Below are 13,689 nucleotides of genomic sequence, written 5' to 3'. Positions count from 1 at the left end.
GCTTCACATTGCAGAGTGTTAGACGGGGAACCTTTGAGAACATAGCCTTCATCACAGGTGAACACACAGGTGGACTGGTAGCTGGAGGGGCCCAGAGGATCGGAGCAGTTCATGGATCCTCTGGTTGGAGGAGTCAGGTCCTGACACCGAACCACTGTGGACGACAGGACCATCAAGAACACATTACAGCGGGCTCCACCATGGTGATGATAAAATGTTGTTGCTCTGAATGCGATCACTTGAAATCAAAGTTGTATTGGTCAATATCACATCACTTCATTTATGTATTTACATTCACATGAAGGAGGCTGCTCTGACCATCAACACATAGTGATAAAGGAGATCTAATTTTAGCGATGTAATACTTCTGCTGCCTCAAAACCTTTGAGCATGCAAATAAAGTGCAGGCAAAATGGGTAAGTGTGTATAGGCCTACCTGTGCAGGTTGGTGGGGTGGAGGTCCACTGTCCGTCCTTAGAACAGAGAATAGTGTGCACTCCCTTCAGTTCAAAGCCTGGGGCACAGCTGAAGCTGCAGGTGGAGTCTGGCCGCAGGTCATTCAAACGTTGGCTGCAGCTGGTGATCAGGTGATCTTCTCCCTCTGGGTTCTGGCAAGTGATGGCTAACAAGGGAAAACAAGTGTAATATATGAAAAACATATCTAAAATGTGTGTAAAGGCACGGTATAAGAAGGCTCCTCTTATTGTACAAAGGTGGTTGGATTTGACTTAAAGTGCACCCTCACCTTCACAGTGAGGCATCTTCTCACTCCACTCAGCTGCTGACGTGCATGTCACCCTGCTTGGTCCCACCAGGTAGTAGCCTGGGGCACAGCTGAAGCTGCAGGTGCTTCCGTAGCTGAAACTCATATCTGCATCATCTCCACAGCTGACAATGCCATTCCCTAGCTTCTGGAGAGCAGGGCACTGAACAGCTGCAAACACGGGGAGGTACAGAAGAGGTCAACAGCAGCCTTTTAATAACAGGCCAGAATACAAAATAGCAGTAAAGTAATGGTGAAAACATAAAAATGTGGGCGTACCAACACAATCCGGCTGAGACGAATTCCAATTTCTTGATGCTTCACATTGCAGAGTGTTAGACGGGGAACCTTTGAGAACATAGCCTTCATCACAGGTGAACACACAGGTGGACTGGTAGCTGGAGGGGCCCAGAGGATCGGAGCAGTTCATGGATCCTCTGGTTGGAGGAGTCAGCTCCTGACACCGAACCACTGTGGACGACAGGACCATCAAGAACACATTACAGCGGGCTCCACCATGGTGATGATAAAATGTTGTTGCTCTGAATGCGATCACTTGAAATCAAAGTTGTATTCGTCAATATCACATCACTTCATTTATGTACTTACATTCACATGCAGGAGGCTGCTCTGACCACTTTCCTGAGGCAGTACATGTCAGGGGTTTTATCCTATTTAGCTGGTATCCTTCCTCGCAGGAATACTGGCACAAGGAGTCGTAGGAGAAGTCTTCATACTTATGAGTGCAGTTTACACTTCCCTTGTAAGGGGGGGTCACCTTCTCTTTGTTACACTTAACAACTGCCAACAAAGAAAACAAGACATAATTAAACATGAGGTCCTGGCCGTGTGTGACTTCAATGTAAACTTAACGTTTAACTACAAAGTACAACATCAGTGTATTTTCTTACTTTTCTCACACTTCTCTCCGCTAAAACCTTCAAAGCAGACACACTTGTGGCTGTTGATGGTTTCTACACAGTCTCCAAAGTGGCATGAGTCGTTCCTACAGGCAGCTGGGGAAAGAAAAAGTACTTTCACATAGCTTGCAAAATTTGTTATAACTATTTCTCTGAGTTTTTCTTTAAAAAAACTTGAACAAGGTTACAAAAACAGTGCAGCTAAAATGAGCACCTCTTGTATCCTAATCCCTAACTTTTGCTCACCTGTGTAGCACAGAGCGGTCTTCAGCTTGAAGCACCTCTCATCGTTCCATTTGCCTGACTGCGCCAGCCTTTTAATGTACATCTCCACACAATCCTCACTCACGCCCTTAGTTAGTCCGTTTTTGCCATTGTTTGGTTCGCCTGTTGCCCAGTTGGTTGCTTCTGCTGTCAGAGACTTGTTGGTCCCTACCCAGGTCCAGATGTTATTGATCTTGCGAATCCCAATCCAGTAGTAACCGACTTTCTTGGGCAGCCAGGTGTTGAGATACTTGATCTCCTCCTGGTTCTGGATAGCCACCATGTCTGTGTGGTGCTCCTGGCACCAGGCTCTAGCTTCATCCCAAGGCATGGTGGTGTTAGAGTAGAAGTAGGACCAGCACTCTACACTAGTCCACATGCACAGCACTGAGGATGGAGGACAGAGACATTTATTAGATTGTAATAAGGATTTTTTAAAAAGTCATATCTAGAATAAAAGGTCCTGTTTGCATTCAATTTACATACTTGAACAAAGAAAGGTCAAGCGAATCCAGGAGGTAGAGGTCTCAGAAACAAGGGTGTCAAGTAATCCAAAGCAGAACTTCTGTAATAAAAAAAAAATTAAAAAAAAGTAGAAAGGAAAAGATGAATTGACACCATAGAGGCATCACTGACTACAAGCACATAATAAAGGAATTTGCATTAAAGAGAACTGTGTTTAAATTGATACCTGTTCACTCACCATTTTTAGTTGTATGTGTGATAACCTACAGAAGACTCTTAGTATTTCTTTAGTCTCAGCGCATCTAAGGACGGGATGATACTGACTTTTATGTGCTGAGGGGCCTGTTTTTATACATTTCACCGGCCTGGTTCAGTTTTCCTGGAAGCTCTCATCACAATCGGGCTTTTCACTGGAATTCCCCAGCCCCCACCTCTACTGCCCCATCCCACCGGCGTACTTGGAAACTTTCCCTCTCTTTCTTGCTATGGAACAAAAAAGTCTGGTTTTTAGAGGACCTATAGTTTAATAATATTTATATCATTTTTTTTATTATCACTGAAAAAAAAAGTATATTTACCCAAGTAATGCATTTAAGTACAGTTTTGAATTAAGTTGTACTTTACTTGGTTATTTCCTTTTTATGCTTAACTTTATACTTCTGTTCCACTACCTTTCAGAGGGAAATATTGTACTCTTTACTTTTTACACTACAGTATATTCATCTGACTGCTATAGTTACTAGTTACTTTTAAAAATTGAATGTTCATATGAAAAACATATGACAAACTTATAAAATATGATTTATTGTTTTAGATTAAAGTACTAATAAATAAAGGGGTAACGGTCGCTCCAGTTTAACCATCTACAACATTAAAATACTGTTTACATCAATGTATCACTAATAATAATTAAATACAATAAATTATACTATAACATTACAAATGAATGTGCAATTCTACTTTTACTTTTGATAATGAAGTACATTTTGCTGCTTTCACTTTCACCACTTGCCCAAACAAGTGCTAAATGTACTGTTAATGTAGTGTGTCTGAAAACCTGGCAAATTCACACACAGAAAAAGATTGAATAGATAGCGCAACATAAGAAAGTGACAGCGCAACATAAGAAAGTGACAAATTTCCTGGGGAAGGCATGATAGCACATTAGAGGTGAAAGACAACTGAGAAGGAAACTGCCTTGGAAGCTGTGAAATTCTGAGAGCTGATAAGGTCTGATAAGTGTCTGAGAGAGATTTAGAGTGCGAAAAGATAGTGCCGCTGCTTCCTCTTCTTTGGATTTGAACCGTTTAAATATTTTTCAGTAAATTAAAGAGCGTTATCTTTGGCTGCACTCATGATACCCTTTTGTGTCTGCAAAGCCATTTGGACCGGTCTAAGTCTAGTTTCCAAGAGTGTGTATGATGATTCATTCCAACTGATGCATATTACTAATTGTAATAAGTGTACCAACAGAAAAACCTCAGATTGGAACATGGTTTTCAAAGTTTAAAAATATTTATTGACATGTCCTGTCAAAGGTTGTGCTCATCAAAAGAAAAAAAACACTTTACTGGCATTTGTTATGAGTGTCCAGGGATGGGAAGTGTGGGTTGCAGGAGCAGAGGCGCCTGCTAGCTGCCTGTGTTTCTAAAAATGACAGTTCATTTCCTTCCTTTCTGACACGAAGCATTGGATAGTAGCTGCTGTTGCGTGACACCTGTTAACCTCCACCCTTTCCCCTAAAATGCCTATATAAACTCCATAATTAACTCACACACAGTAGGAGGAAACTCAGTTTCAACATCCTAATCAGATGCTTATATAGATTTGTGCTCACATCACAGTGAGCTGGTTGGGGTCTCGCGATTCCTAGAAATCAAGCTATTCCAAGGGACAGGCTAAAAACTAAAGACAGGGACTTAACGGTCAGGGCCCGTACACTGGATCAGTCTACCAGAGGAGATGAGGCTTGCAGTTCATTCCTGGTTTAATCTCGCTTGTTTAGACACATTTCTATAAAAAAAAGCTTTGACTGTGTGATGTGTAAATTGTTTTATTTGTATTAGGACCCACCCCACAAATCTATTCTTGCAATTCACCATGCATTAAAAAGTGGGCATGGTCAAAGCTATTTTAATCACTTTATGTGGGTAATATTGGCACAACTATGACATTACTATTACCGCTATAGACTCATTTTTATTGCACTTTGCTACTTCAATTACTAACTTCAGACAATATTTCAGGACAAAAAGTAACACATTTAGTCGCCATAAATCACAGAAAATAAAAACATACATTTATCATCACTGTCTTGCTTGATAGATGATGATGATGATGATGATGATGATGATGATGATGATGATAATGATGATAAAGCAGTATCGTCTTTCCAAAAACTACATCCCCATCAGCTTCGACTGAGACCTCTGACCTTCCTGATAGACACGAAAGGAAAAATCCTGGCTCTGGCTGCAGGAAAATACATATCAAGTATAAATCTAAAAGAAAAAGTATCCTATTTGAAAAATAGGCTTGCCAACATTACATATTGTTGATTGATCTCTTCCCTTTGCTATGAACTGGGTTGGTTTATAAAAGCTGCAGTGCATTGATACCAATCTACACTACAGCATGATTTCTGGGTTTTTTAGAGACAGTTCCTTGTTGATGCCATACGGGGTCACCAGCGTGCGATTGATTCTTTATCTTCCAGTAGCAGCTACAGGCTGCAAATGGCCTGTCTCTTTAAGACAGGAAATAGACGTCCGAATCTAAATAAAGGCATTTGAGAACGCACCGTGTTGTCTGTCCTCGGTAGACCTCTGATCAACCCGGTGCTTTGAGTAAACCTACAGTCGCAATGGCAGACGCTCTGGCTAAAATCCCCGACGTGGAGATTGATCCAGAGGGAACCTTTAAGTACATACTGGTCAGAGTTAAAGTGAAAGATGGCGATGTGCATAAAGACATAGTTCGAGGCACAAAAAGTGCAGAGTACCACAGTAAGTTAACGACTGTAGTTTGCTGCAAGGGAGCGTCAAGTGCGTCAGTTCAGCTCGAGATAATGTGCAAACCAAACTACAGATGACCTGTACTGTTGCAGCAGCATGGGCAGATTTGTCCCATTTGCAAGGTTCTTTTAGTGCACCCTGCAAACTCGGAGAGATAGGCTACTGCACAGACAAGGCCGATGTTGGCCGGCAACAGCTTCAGATTAAATGTGAAACTAATAATAAATTGCTAAATTTGCTTATCTGACTGTCCTAGAATTAAACCAAACATTCTGATTGATGAAATGATTTGGATTATTTACAGATCATATATTTGAGAAGGTCAATCCAGCTATGGAGGCCTTGGGGATGGAGTGTAAATGCCTTGGAGGAGGGAAGATAGACCACAACAGCCAAGAGAAAAAACTAAGGGTGTTTGGAGAATCAACTGTAAGTTTAATTTGAGAGGCATTAAAAGCTGAATAAAATACCAAATACTCGTATTTTAAAGTGACAATGTGAATGCTTTCTCACTTATTTTCAGGCGTTTGGTAAAGCAGATCATTCTGTCTCTGTGGGGAAGCTGAAGAGTGCCTTCAGCGACTATGAGATCACCTGGTCTGATGACAAAAAATAAGAGTGTAAACCTGCATCTCATTTCAAATGTCTTCTTTTATTTATCTGATATGAAAAACTATTAAATAAAGTCTTTTTTTGAATGCAGGATTCATCATGTGGTAACCTGAAATGTGAAGGTTGTGGTATAAACTCTGCAAACCTCATTTCATGTAAAAAATAAAGTGATTGTTTTATGCATTTTCTCGTGTTTAATTGACTTTGGCAGAATGGGCCAGAGAAGGCCGGGTGCCAAACGTGAAGTCCATACAGGAAGGGGTGAGCCAGTTGAAATCACTAACACATCCTGTTACTCTGAAGGGAAAGTTCCTTGTTTAAAAAAATTGAAAAAGATAAGGGGCTTTTGCATACCGTCATGGTTATACGCTTTCATTTCTGAACGCAAAATAATCAAACTTCAATCCGAATCCCTCATCGCTTTGCAAACAAAAGCCAGGAAGAAAACAAATCTGAGACAAGAATAACAAAAACAAGGTTACAGACAGATAAAATAGCCCAAGCTGAGTCATATTTTATAAACAAATTTTCTCTCTTTTCTACCGCCTCTACTTTTAGCATTTAAGGTGTTCCTGTACTTTGATATGACAAATGTTTTCTATCTTCTTTTTGCATCACTCAGAACTAACAATCAAAAAAAATTAAAAATAAATAAGCATTCAAAGCCCACGGGTCACCACCAACCTGTTCCCGTTTCTAACAGATTTCCCCACTCAGCAACACACTCGCTTAGAGACCAACTCTGATAATTGGCAGCTCCATTTTGAGAAACGTGAAGTTAGCGAAGCCAGCGGCCATAGTTAAGTGCATCCCTGGGGCCAGAGCGAGCAACATTGAGTCTTATCTGAAACTGCTGGTTAAGGATAAAGAAATACAGTAAGATTAATACTGAGTCGGTGTGTAGGCTACATATGCAAATACAATGTCGGACACCGTAGTTTTCTCTGGACCGCTGCCAAATCTGACCAGTGATGACATGTATAGCCGTATGTTGTCATTTCGCCTCTGGTTGTTGAGGCGGTGTCCAGCAAATGATGTGGGCTTTGTAGATCATTGGCAGACTTTCTGGGAAAGACCTGATTCGGAGAGACGGCATCCATCCCACTTGAGAAAGAGCAGCTCTCATTTCTAGAAATCTGGCCAAGTTAGTGGACCAAATCCATGACAATCCAGAATTGAGACGAAAGCGGGATTATTGAAAATTCCGAGTAGCGTATGTTAAATTTGCGATGAGGGAAACTGCGTTTTCCGTTTCAGAGAGTAGGATCAGATAATCCCTAGATAAGTAACTCCGGCAACTGATGCTGTGAACATTTAGTCCTGATGGTAAGCTGTGAACCTAACCTCCTCGGGAGGTTTCTCGTCAGTTTCTCTCTCCTCCCCTCCTTCAGAGCCTGAGGCGGCTGTCTAACATACCATTTCATTTACTCATTCATTCTGTCGATATCAAAGCACATATCTTAACACATTTACATCTTTAAAAACTTTAAAATCCCGGTTAGAGAGGCTTAGTTTTTTACCCAAACATGATCTTGAACATTACCACTTTATTTCTCCGCACAACCGCGGTGAAGTTAGTTTTAAAGAGGTGGTATTATGCTAATTTTCAGGTTCAAAATCTTAATTAGGGGTTGTACCAGAACAGGTTTACATGGTTTAATTTTGAAAAAACACCATATTTTTCTCATACTGCACATTGCTGCAGCTCCTCTGCTCACCCTATGTGTTGTACGCGCCGCTCTTGAGCTATAGAGTGATGCATCTTACTTGTACAAAATCTTTGTTGGGAGTTGTACTTGCGCAGTTCCCAGGTAAGGACTACTAGCCAATCAGAAGCAGAGAAGGGTGGGTCGTAAGAAATAAGTCAGTGTGATCCAAATCAAAGCCGCTTCAGACTGCGATCATAACCTAGCAGATGGTATAAGTTACTCAAGTCCACAACCACACATCATCATTGTTCCACATCTTACCATCAGGACTAAACGTTGAACTGTTCGGTGTTCTGACGATCTATGCTGCCTTGCGGAAAAATGCTACCATAGCGCAAATCGATAGATTCGACTCTATTCGGCCCTGCTCCGTTTTCCATTGCAGATATTACCCAGAGATAGAACGTAGCTTGTTGTCAGAGCGACGCCACACACAATTGCCACGACGTAATGTTCAATGCGACACACACACCAGCGATCCACACAGCTTTCTCTTTTTTAAGTTAAAACGATTCCTCAGAATGTAAAGACAGATAAGCGGTATGAAATCCTTCCAGCTGTGTTTTCCTCTGCCGTTGTTGCTGCAGCGGTCTGTGTGACGGCGGGAGCAGAGGGCTCTGTGAGCGGGCGGCTGGCCGGCCTCACACGCTCCTCCCACGAGTTGGCACAGGCTTCCCCCGCAGCCACTTGCGGAGCTCCTCAACTCCGAAAATATTCATGCACATTTTTGTTCCACCATCACTTCTCATAAAACTGTCAATATTGGAAATCTACACAGCTGATTTCTCACCTCAAAACTTCTCAGAAGTGGATTTAGTGATGAAATTACATATGAAAACTGTAAAATATAATACTTTGTTGCTGGCCTCTGTCTGGTGCAGGCAATGATGATGCAGTGAATAGAGAATATTCTCTCTTACCAATCAGCAATCTGTGGTGTTTTCACGTTACATTTTAGTATCCCTCAGCTCGCTTGGAATCTCACGGAGGTGAGGTGATACGAAAAAAAGTACATGGAAGCAGGTACAGGTACAACATTTCTGCAATGGAAAACAAACAAAGGCGAGTAGAGCCAAAGGGCCTCCGCTCAGACTAGCTTGGTTTGAGGGCGTGCCTGACCCCCGCTAGCCGCTTGGCAAGCTTTATGACGCGTTTTCATTGTGACGTCACAAGTAAAGGAAGTGAAGGGCTGGACTACAAACGAGCTGTTTTCAAGGGGTTCAGAGCAGTGCTTTCTGTGGGAGATGTGAATTCCCTTTGGGCTGGACTTTGGGCTTTTTCACTTTGCAAACCTGTTACATACACAAAAAAGAGATATAACTCGATAAAGGAGAGGGAAAAAGCCAAAAAGCATAATACCAACTCTTTAAGTTGGATATTTGACATATAACATCGACATTCACCCAGGATCCAGTGACGGCTTCTAAATGTGGACTGCAATTTAGACTTCTCTGTCAAATCAGCCCCCTACCCTAGCCTGACGTGCACCTCCTCAAAATTGTAACTACGCGTCGAGGCGAAGTGGACCGTGGGCACTCGTATAAATGTTCGTACACAAAGTGCTGTCCAACAGCTGTCTGTGGACGTGTTGCTACAGTGTTTAGTGTGAGTAAATACCGCACAATGCGTTTTTTTTTTAATCAAATCGGCCAGTTCGTTTACAGCTAACCTGGCTAGCTGTAAACGAACTGGCCAAGCGAGGTTTTCCGACTTGTTAACTGGAACGCAGTCAACTCGGGTGTGACGTCATTCCCAGCTCCGACTTCCGAGGTAAATGGAACGCAGCAACTGTGTCTGCTGAGTAGCCTCCGGTAGCCTCGCAATCAATGCCTATCGGCCAAACCAGCGGCTGTAACACGGTGGATCAATATATTTGACCGTAAAAACCCGAGCGAAATGACTCGTTTCACTATCAGAATGTGATCCACTCGGTCGATAACATTTGATAATGCTACACCAGCCGCACGTTTACAATTTTGCCCCCATTCACGTTGGCAGAGGGCTAAACCGGAAGTTAGCCTGCTCGCCCAGCAAAAGTCAACACAGTGGACGCTGTAGCGCTACTGCCGACTGGCGTTTGGGGATGTAATTGCAGAATCACGGACACACCGACGCACCACCTAACCCAGTTAGCTCACCTCCGATAGATCGCTTTTAACCACCGTGGGTGAGCTTAGGGACCATCAATAAATTGCTATTGTTAAAACAGTGTTATGGGAAAATCATCATTTATTTCAATAGCTTCCATGTCATGTGATCCAAAGACACCAAACCAATGCCGAATTGTAGAACTAAACTGTGCAAATGAGACACACCTCCTCATATTATATTTGATTGCATATTTTATTTTATATGAATATTTATTAATATGTTATGTAAAAAATTATATTTACATCTTACACACTTCTCTACCCTTCTATTTCAGTAGTTACCCACCCAAAACCCAGAGTCGCAGTCTAACACACTTCTCTGCTCCTCCATTTCAGGAGCTAGGCCTACCTAGTGAAAACCCTATAGTGACAGTGTCTGCCCCGACCGTCGAAATGATTTAAATCAAAGGTAAACAGAAGAGGAACTGTGCATAAAAACCTCATACAAATTAAAACCACAAGAGCAATAGTGCAAAAGAATAGGAGAATTAAATGTGGACTCTTAAACATCAGATCTCCAAAAGAAAATTAAATAATAAAACAAAGGCGGTTAGCTCCATGGTATAATATTGAAACTCGCAAATTAAAGCAAATGTCACGGACACTTGCGAGAAATTGGCGTTCCACCATACTGGAAAATTCTCATTTAATTTGGCAAGATAGTCTTAAAACTTATATGAAGGCCCTCCATTATGCCAGAGCAGCGTACTACTCGTCATTAATAGAGGAAAATAGGAACAACCCCAGGTTTCTTTTCAGCACTGTAGCCAGGCTGACAGAGAGCCACAGCTCTATTGAGACATTCCCATAGCTCTCAGTAGTTAAGACTTCATGAGCTTCTTTAAAATTCTAACTAGAAACAAAATTCACCAAGACCTGCCCTTAACTGGCACCATCTAGCCTAAAACAGGGCTGAATTTGGGCTGTCAGTGAAAGTTTAGTGGACATCTAACCATAACCCAAAACTAGTCTAGTCATCAATTAGACCACCACTGAACGGCTGTAGACGTGTATTAGATGGTGAAAATGGGTCTAGGCTAAAACAAGGTTGAATTTGGGCTGTCAGTGAAAAGTTCATAGACGTCTAAACATAGCCCAAGAATAGACCAAATACACAGCTTTTGAATGATTGAGCCGTACTTTGAATGAATCAGTAAAGGGGACAGATCTGATGTGGTGGGGCAGTTTGTTCCACATGCTGGGGCCCACAGCAAGCTGACCTGACTGACCTGGTTGCATATAAGGGGTTAAAAGGTCAGACAGTTAAGGGGGAGCCAGTCTATGAACTGCTTTATAGACAAATCATTTTAGTCTGGTCTAAGTGGTTTATTTACACTGGCCAATCCCATAGGTGTCATTTACAATGGGGATGCTGGGGACATGTCCCCACCACATTTCAACACAAAGTGATGCCTTTGGCTATTCCTAACATCTCAGATACTTTCATCATTGTTTGTGCTCTATCCTAAAGTAGAAATCCGCAAGCAAAAGTTCTAATCACTGTCATCAGCAAGTGATAATGGGGTCTTCAAATGGGAAGATGGATTTCCTGTCTTGATAAAATATTAAATTTATTCCTATGAGATGAGATCAGTATTCAAAGAGTCTACGTCCTTTTCCTCTGGGTTTGTCCCACGACAGATGCAATCTTGTTGTATTACAACAGTGTACCATATTCTCCACTTTCTGTTTGTGCTTGTGACTCACCATATGCCTGGCGAGTCATAGGGATTAACATTAAAAGGAAGAGTGGCGTCCAACTCTGCAATACTCCATGAACAGAATTAGCTACAGTCAACGCACCAAAGAGAGCTCTCATCAGTGGACTTAACATAGACATTGATACTGACTGCATTCTGCCAGTTAGCCTGTGACCTTAAAAAAATGAAAAACAAAAGGTTACTTCTGTCTGGTTTCCATCCCAAATCCGGAGCCAGTTTCCTGTAAACTGATAACCTTTCCATTATCTACAAACAAGGAGGTCAGCACAGGAGGGAAGTCCTAAACTGTGTTAGACTTAACCCCCTTCTTGGAATATGTTACAGTAAGAGTTTAACGAGATTTCGCATGAAACATATGACCAAAACGTTATCAGTCTGTGTTGTCATGTAAAAGTTAAAAGGGAAAATTGGAGTTGGAGGCCTTCATTATAATGTTTATTATCCCACATAAGATAATCCTCAGAATAACTCCCCCCCCCCCCCCCCCCCATTTGTTCCAAATTACTCTTTTTAAATAATACTTCATGGATTGATTTTGAAGTACTTTTATTATGTTTACATAGTAACGTGAAGATTTGTCTCATTTAGAAGAGCTTTTGGGGTGATGAACTTCCCTTAGAATTAGATTACCTTCTCGCACAGAGCTGGTCCGACACTCAGAGGTTGATAGTTGCTTATAGTGATTGTAAGTGAAAAGACAGACACAGTCCACCATGACATCAAGCATCTGTGTTGAAGTGCACTTGGCCAAGATGCTGAAACACATGATGTAGAGATGCTGCACACTGACCTCCACTGGGACAGGGCAAGTGAAGACAATTGTTTTGGGGGAAGGAATAGAAATCTGAAATACACTTTCCATCATCTTGCAATAGCCAAAGTACTGTATTCTACAGGAATTTTACCATTACCATATATATTGATATTTCCTTCCAAATGTAAGTACACTGCAAGCAGTACAGCAATACATTTTATGTGGAGAGATAAGCATCAGTGTGGAGTCTTGTTTCCTAAACAAGAAGTCAGTCCCTTCCGGCAGTGGCAGACACTAACACCTGAGACTGTCGGGAAACAAAAGTGCAACAAAAGCGTGCTGGTTTACTTCAATGCTCAAGATCTTATCAGTGAAACAATAGCCTGCCGACCAGACACTGATTTTATTAATCAGGTCACAGCCAACAGAAATTTCAGACGTCTAAAGGATAAATATCATTCTCCCCTTCCCTGACAATACAATCAAAAAGTCCTAAATGTCTCAAACATTGTCTGCCTGCCTACATGGTCTTGGTAGGTTAATTGGTAGGTTTAGTTATTAACCTACCAACTAGGTAGTTATAAATTAGAAATATATAAACAATATGTAGCCAACTGTATAAAGCAAGTAACATCAGGTCATAACCAGGAAATTGTGATTTCAAAATATTTGTCCTTGATATGCTTCATTTTATCACCCTGATGCACAGTTTGTCACCAGGTCACAATGGATAAGCAGCCTGGAGTGGAATTTCTCAAACAAAGATTTGTCTTGCTCAGTTTGAGAGGATAGAAACTGCTTGTGAAAGGGACAGAACCAAACCCCTTAGATGCAGGACTGTACATGTCCTAAGAACATTTACTTTCCTTAGGTGGCCATGTAAGCTTGATATGTCATTATGCAGTCATCTGATATCTCTATCTGGATTTTAGCCACAATATCAGTAAGCCTATTCTTATTGCTTTTTTCTCCTTATGTAATCTTCATTAAAGCTTTATTGTTTATGTAACTTTATATGTTCATTAATTAAACAAAATTTTATTTGTAAACTCTTCTTTAAATCCAAAACACAACAAACATTAAACAAAAAAATGTAATTGTAGCCCCTCTAAATTTCTGAAATGTGTGGCATTTTTGAAGCCCAGAATAATATAGAATATATTACAAGTGTGCATAACATAGCTTCCATGTCATACAGTAGGTTGGATGTATTATGTTATTTCATAACGTATAGTGTTGTATGGCGATAACATCCATTTGGGTGTTTTATGGTTTGTGAAAGCTCATCACCTCACGTTTATTATAGGTCAACATTAG

The 13,689-nt window shown here is 41.2% G+C and overlaps 3 protein-coding genes across 5 annotated transcripts in view; 2 read left to right on the top strand and 1 right to left on the bottom strand.

The window, feature by feature from the left end:
- The window catches only part of sele (selectin E), a 4,152-nt gene extending 1,460 nt beyond the window's left edge, over positions 1 to 2,692 (bottom strand). Inside the window, exons 1-9 of one of the 3 annotated variants that reach the window (XM_046049072.1) lie at positions 2,651 to 2,692; positions 2,434 to 2,512; positions 1,930 to 2,334; positions 1,675 to 1,779; positions 1,373 to 1,564; positions 1,043 to 1,234; positions 746 to 934; positions 437 to 622; positions 5 to 154 (exon numbers count right to left, since the gene is read on the bottom strand). In XM_046049072.1, coding sequence (XP_045905028.1) covers positions 5 to 154; positions 437 to 622; positions 746 to 934; positions 1,043 to 1,234; positions 1,373 to 1,564; positions 1,675 to 1,779; positions 1,930 to 2,334; positions 2,434 to 2,512; positions 2,651 to 2,653 — 1,501 coding nt within the window. In that variant the 5' untranslated portion in view covers positions 2,654 to 2,692. The remainder of the gene's footprint in view (positions 1 to 4; positions 155 to 436; positions 623 to 745; positions 935 to 1,042; positions 1,235 to 1,372; positions 1,565 to 1,674; positions 1,780 to 1,929; positions 2,335 to 2,433; positions 2,513 to 2,650) is intronic. The other 2 variants (XM_046049070.1, XM_046049071.1) reach the window with 2 other exon arrangements.
- sema6bb (sema domain, transmembrane domain (TM), and cytoplasmic domain, (semaphorin) 6Bb) overlaps positions 1 to 13,689 on the top strand; it is a 275,790-nt gene that overhangs the window by 200,389 nt on the left and 61,712 nt on the right. The gene's annotated exons all lie outside the window — the stretch shown is intronic.
- Positions 5,201 to 6,221, top strand: si:dkey-51e6.1 (uncharacterized protein LOC558617 homolog). Its single transcript, XM_046049128.1, has 3 exons — positions 5,201 to 5,417; positions 5,731 to 5,855; positions 5,950 to 6,221. The coding sequence occupies exons 1-3, from the start codon at positions 5,276 to 5,278 to the stop codon at positions 6,040 to 6,042; spliced, it is 360 nt and encodes a 119-aa protein (XP_045905084.1). The 5' UTR covers positions 5,201 to 5,275; the 3' UTR covers positions 6,043 to 6,221.

This window comes from Micropterus dolomieu, linkage group LG05 (genome assembly GCF_021292245.1).
Source record: "Micropterus dolomieu isolate WLL.071019.BEF.003 ecotype Adirondacks linkage group LG05, ASM2129224v1, whole genome shotgun sequence".
NCBI lineage: Eukaryota > Metazoa > Chordata > Actinopteri > Centrarchiformes > Centrarchidae > Micropterus > Micropterus dolomieu.
This window is presented reverse-complemented; position numbering and strand designations above follow the sequence as displayed.

Excerpts from the sequence above, each read along its gene's own strand:
- si:dkey-51e6.1 (XM_046049128.1), top strand. The coding sequence starts at position 5,276 with ATGGCAGACGCTCTGGCTAAAATCCCCGACGTGGAGATTGATCCAGAG. Across the intron at positions 5,418-5,730 it reads AAAAAGTGCAGAGTACCACA|ATCATATATTTGAGAAGGTC; the intron begins GTAAGTTAACGA and ends GATTATTTACAG. Across the intron at positions 5,856-5,949 it reads GGGTGTTTGGAGAATCAACT|GCGTTTGGTAAAGCAGATCA; the intron begins GTAAGTTTAATT and ends ACTTATTTTCAG.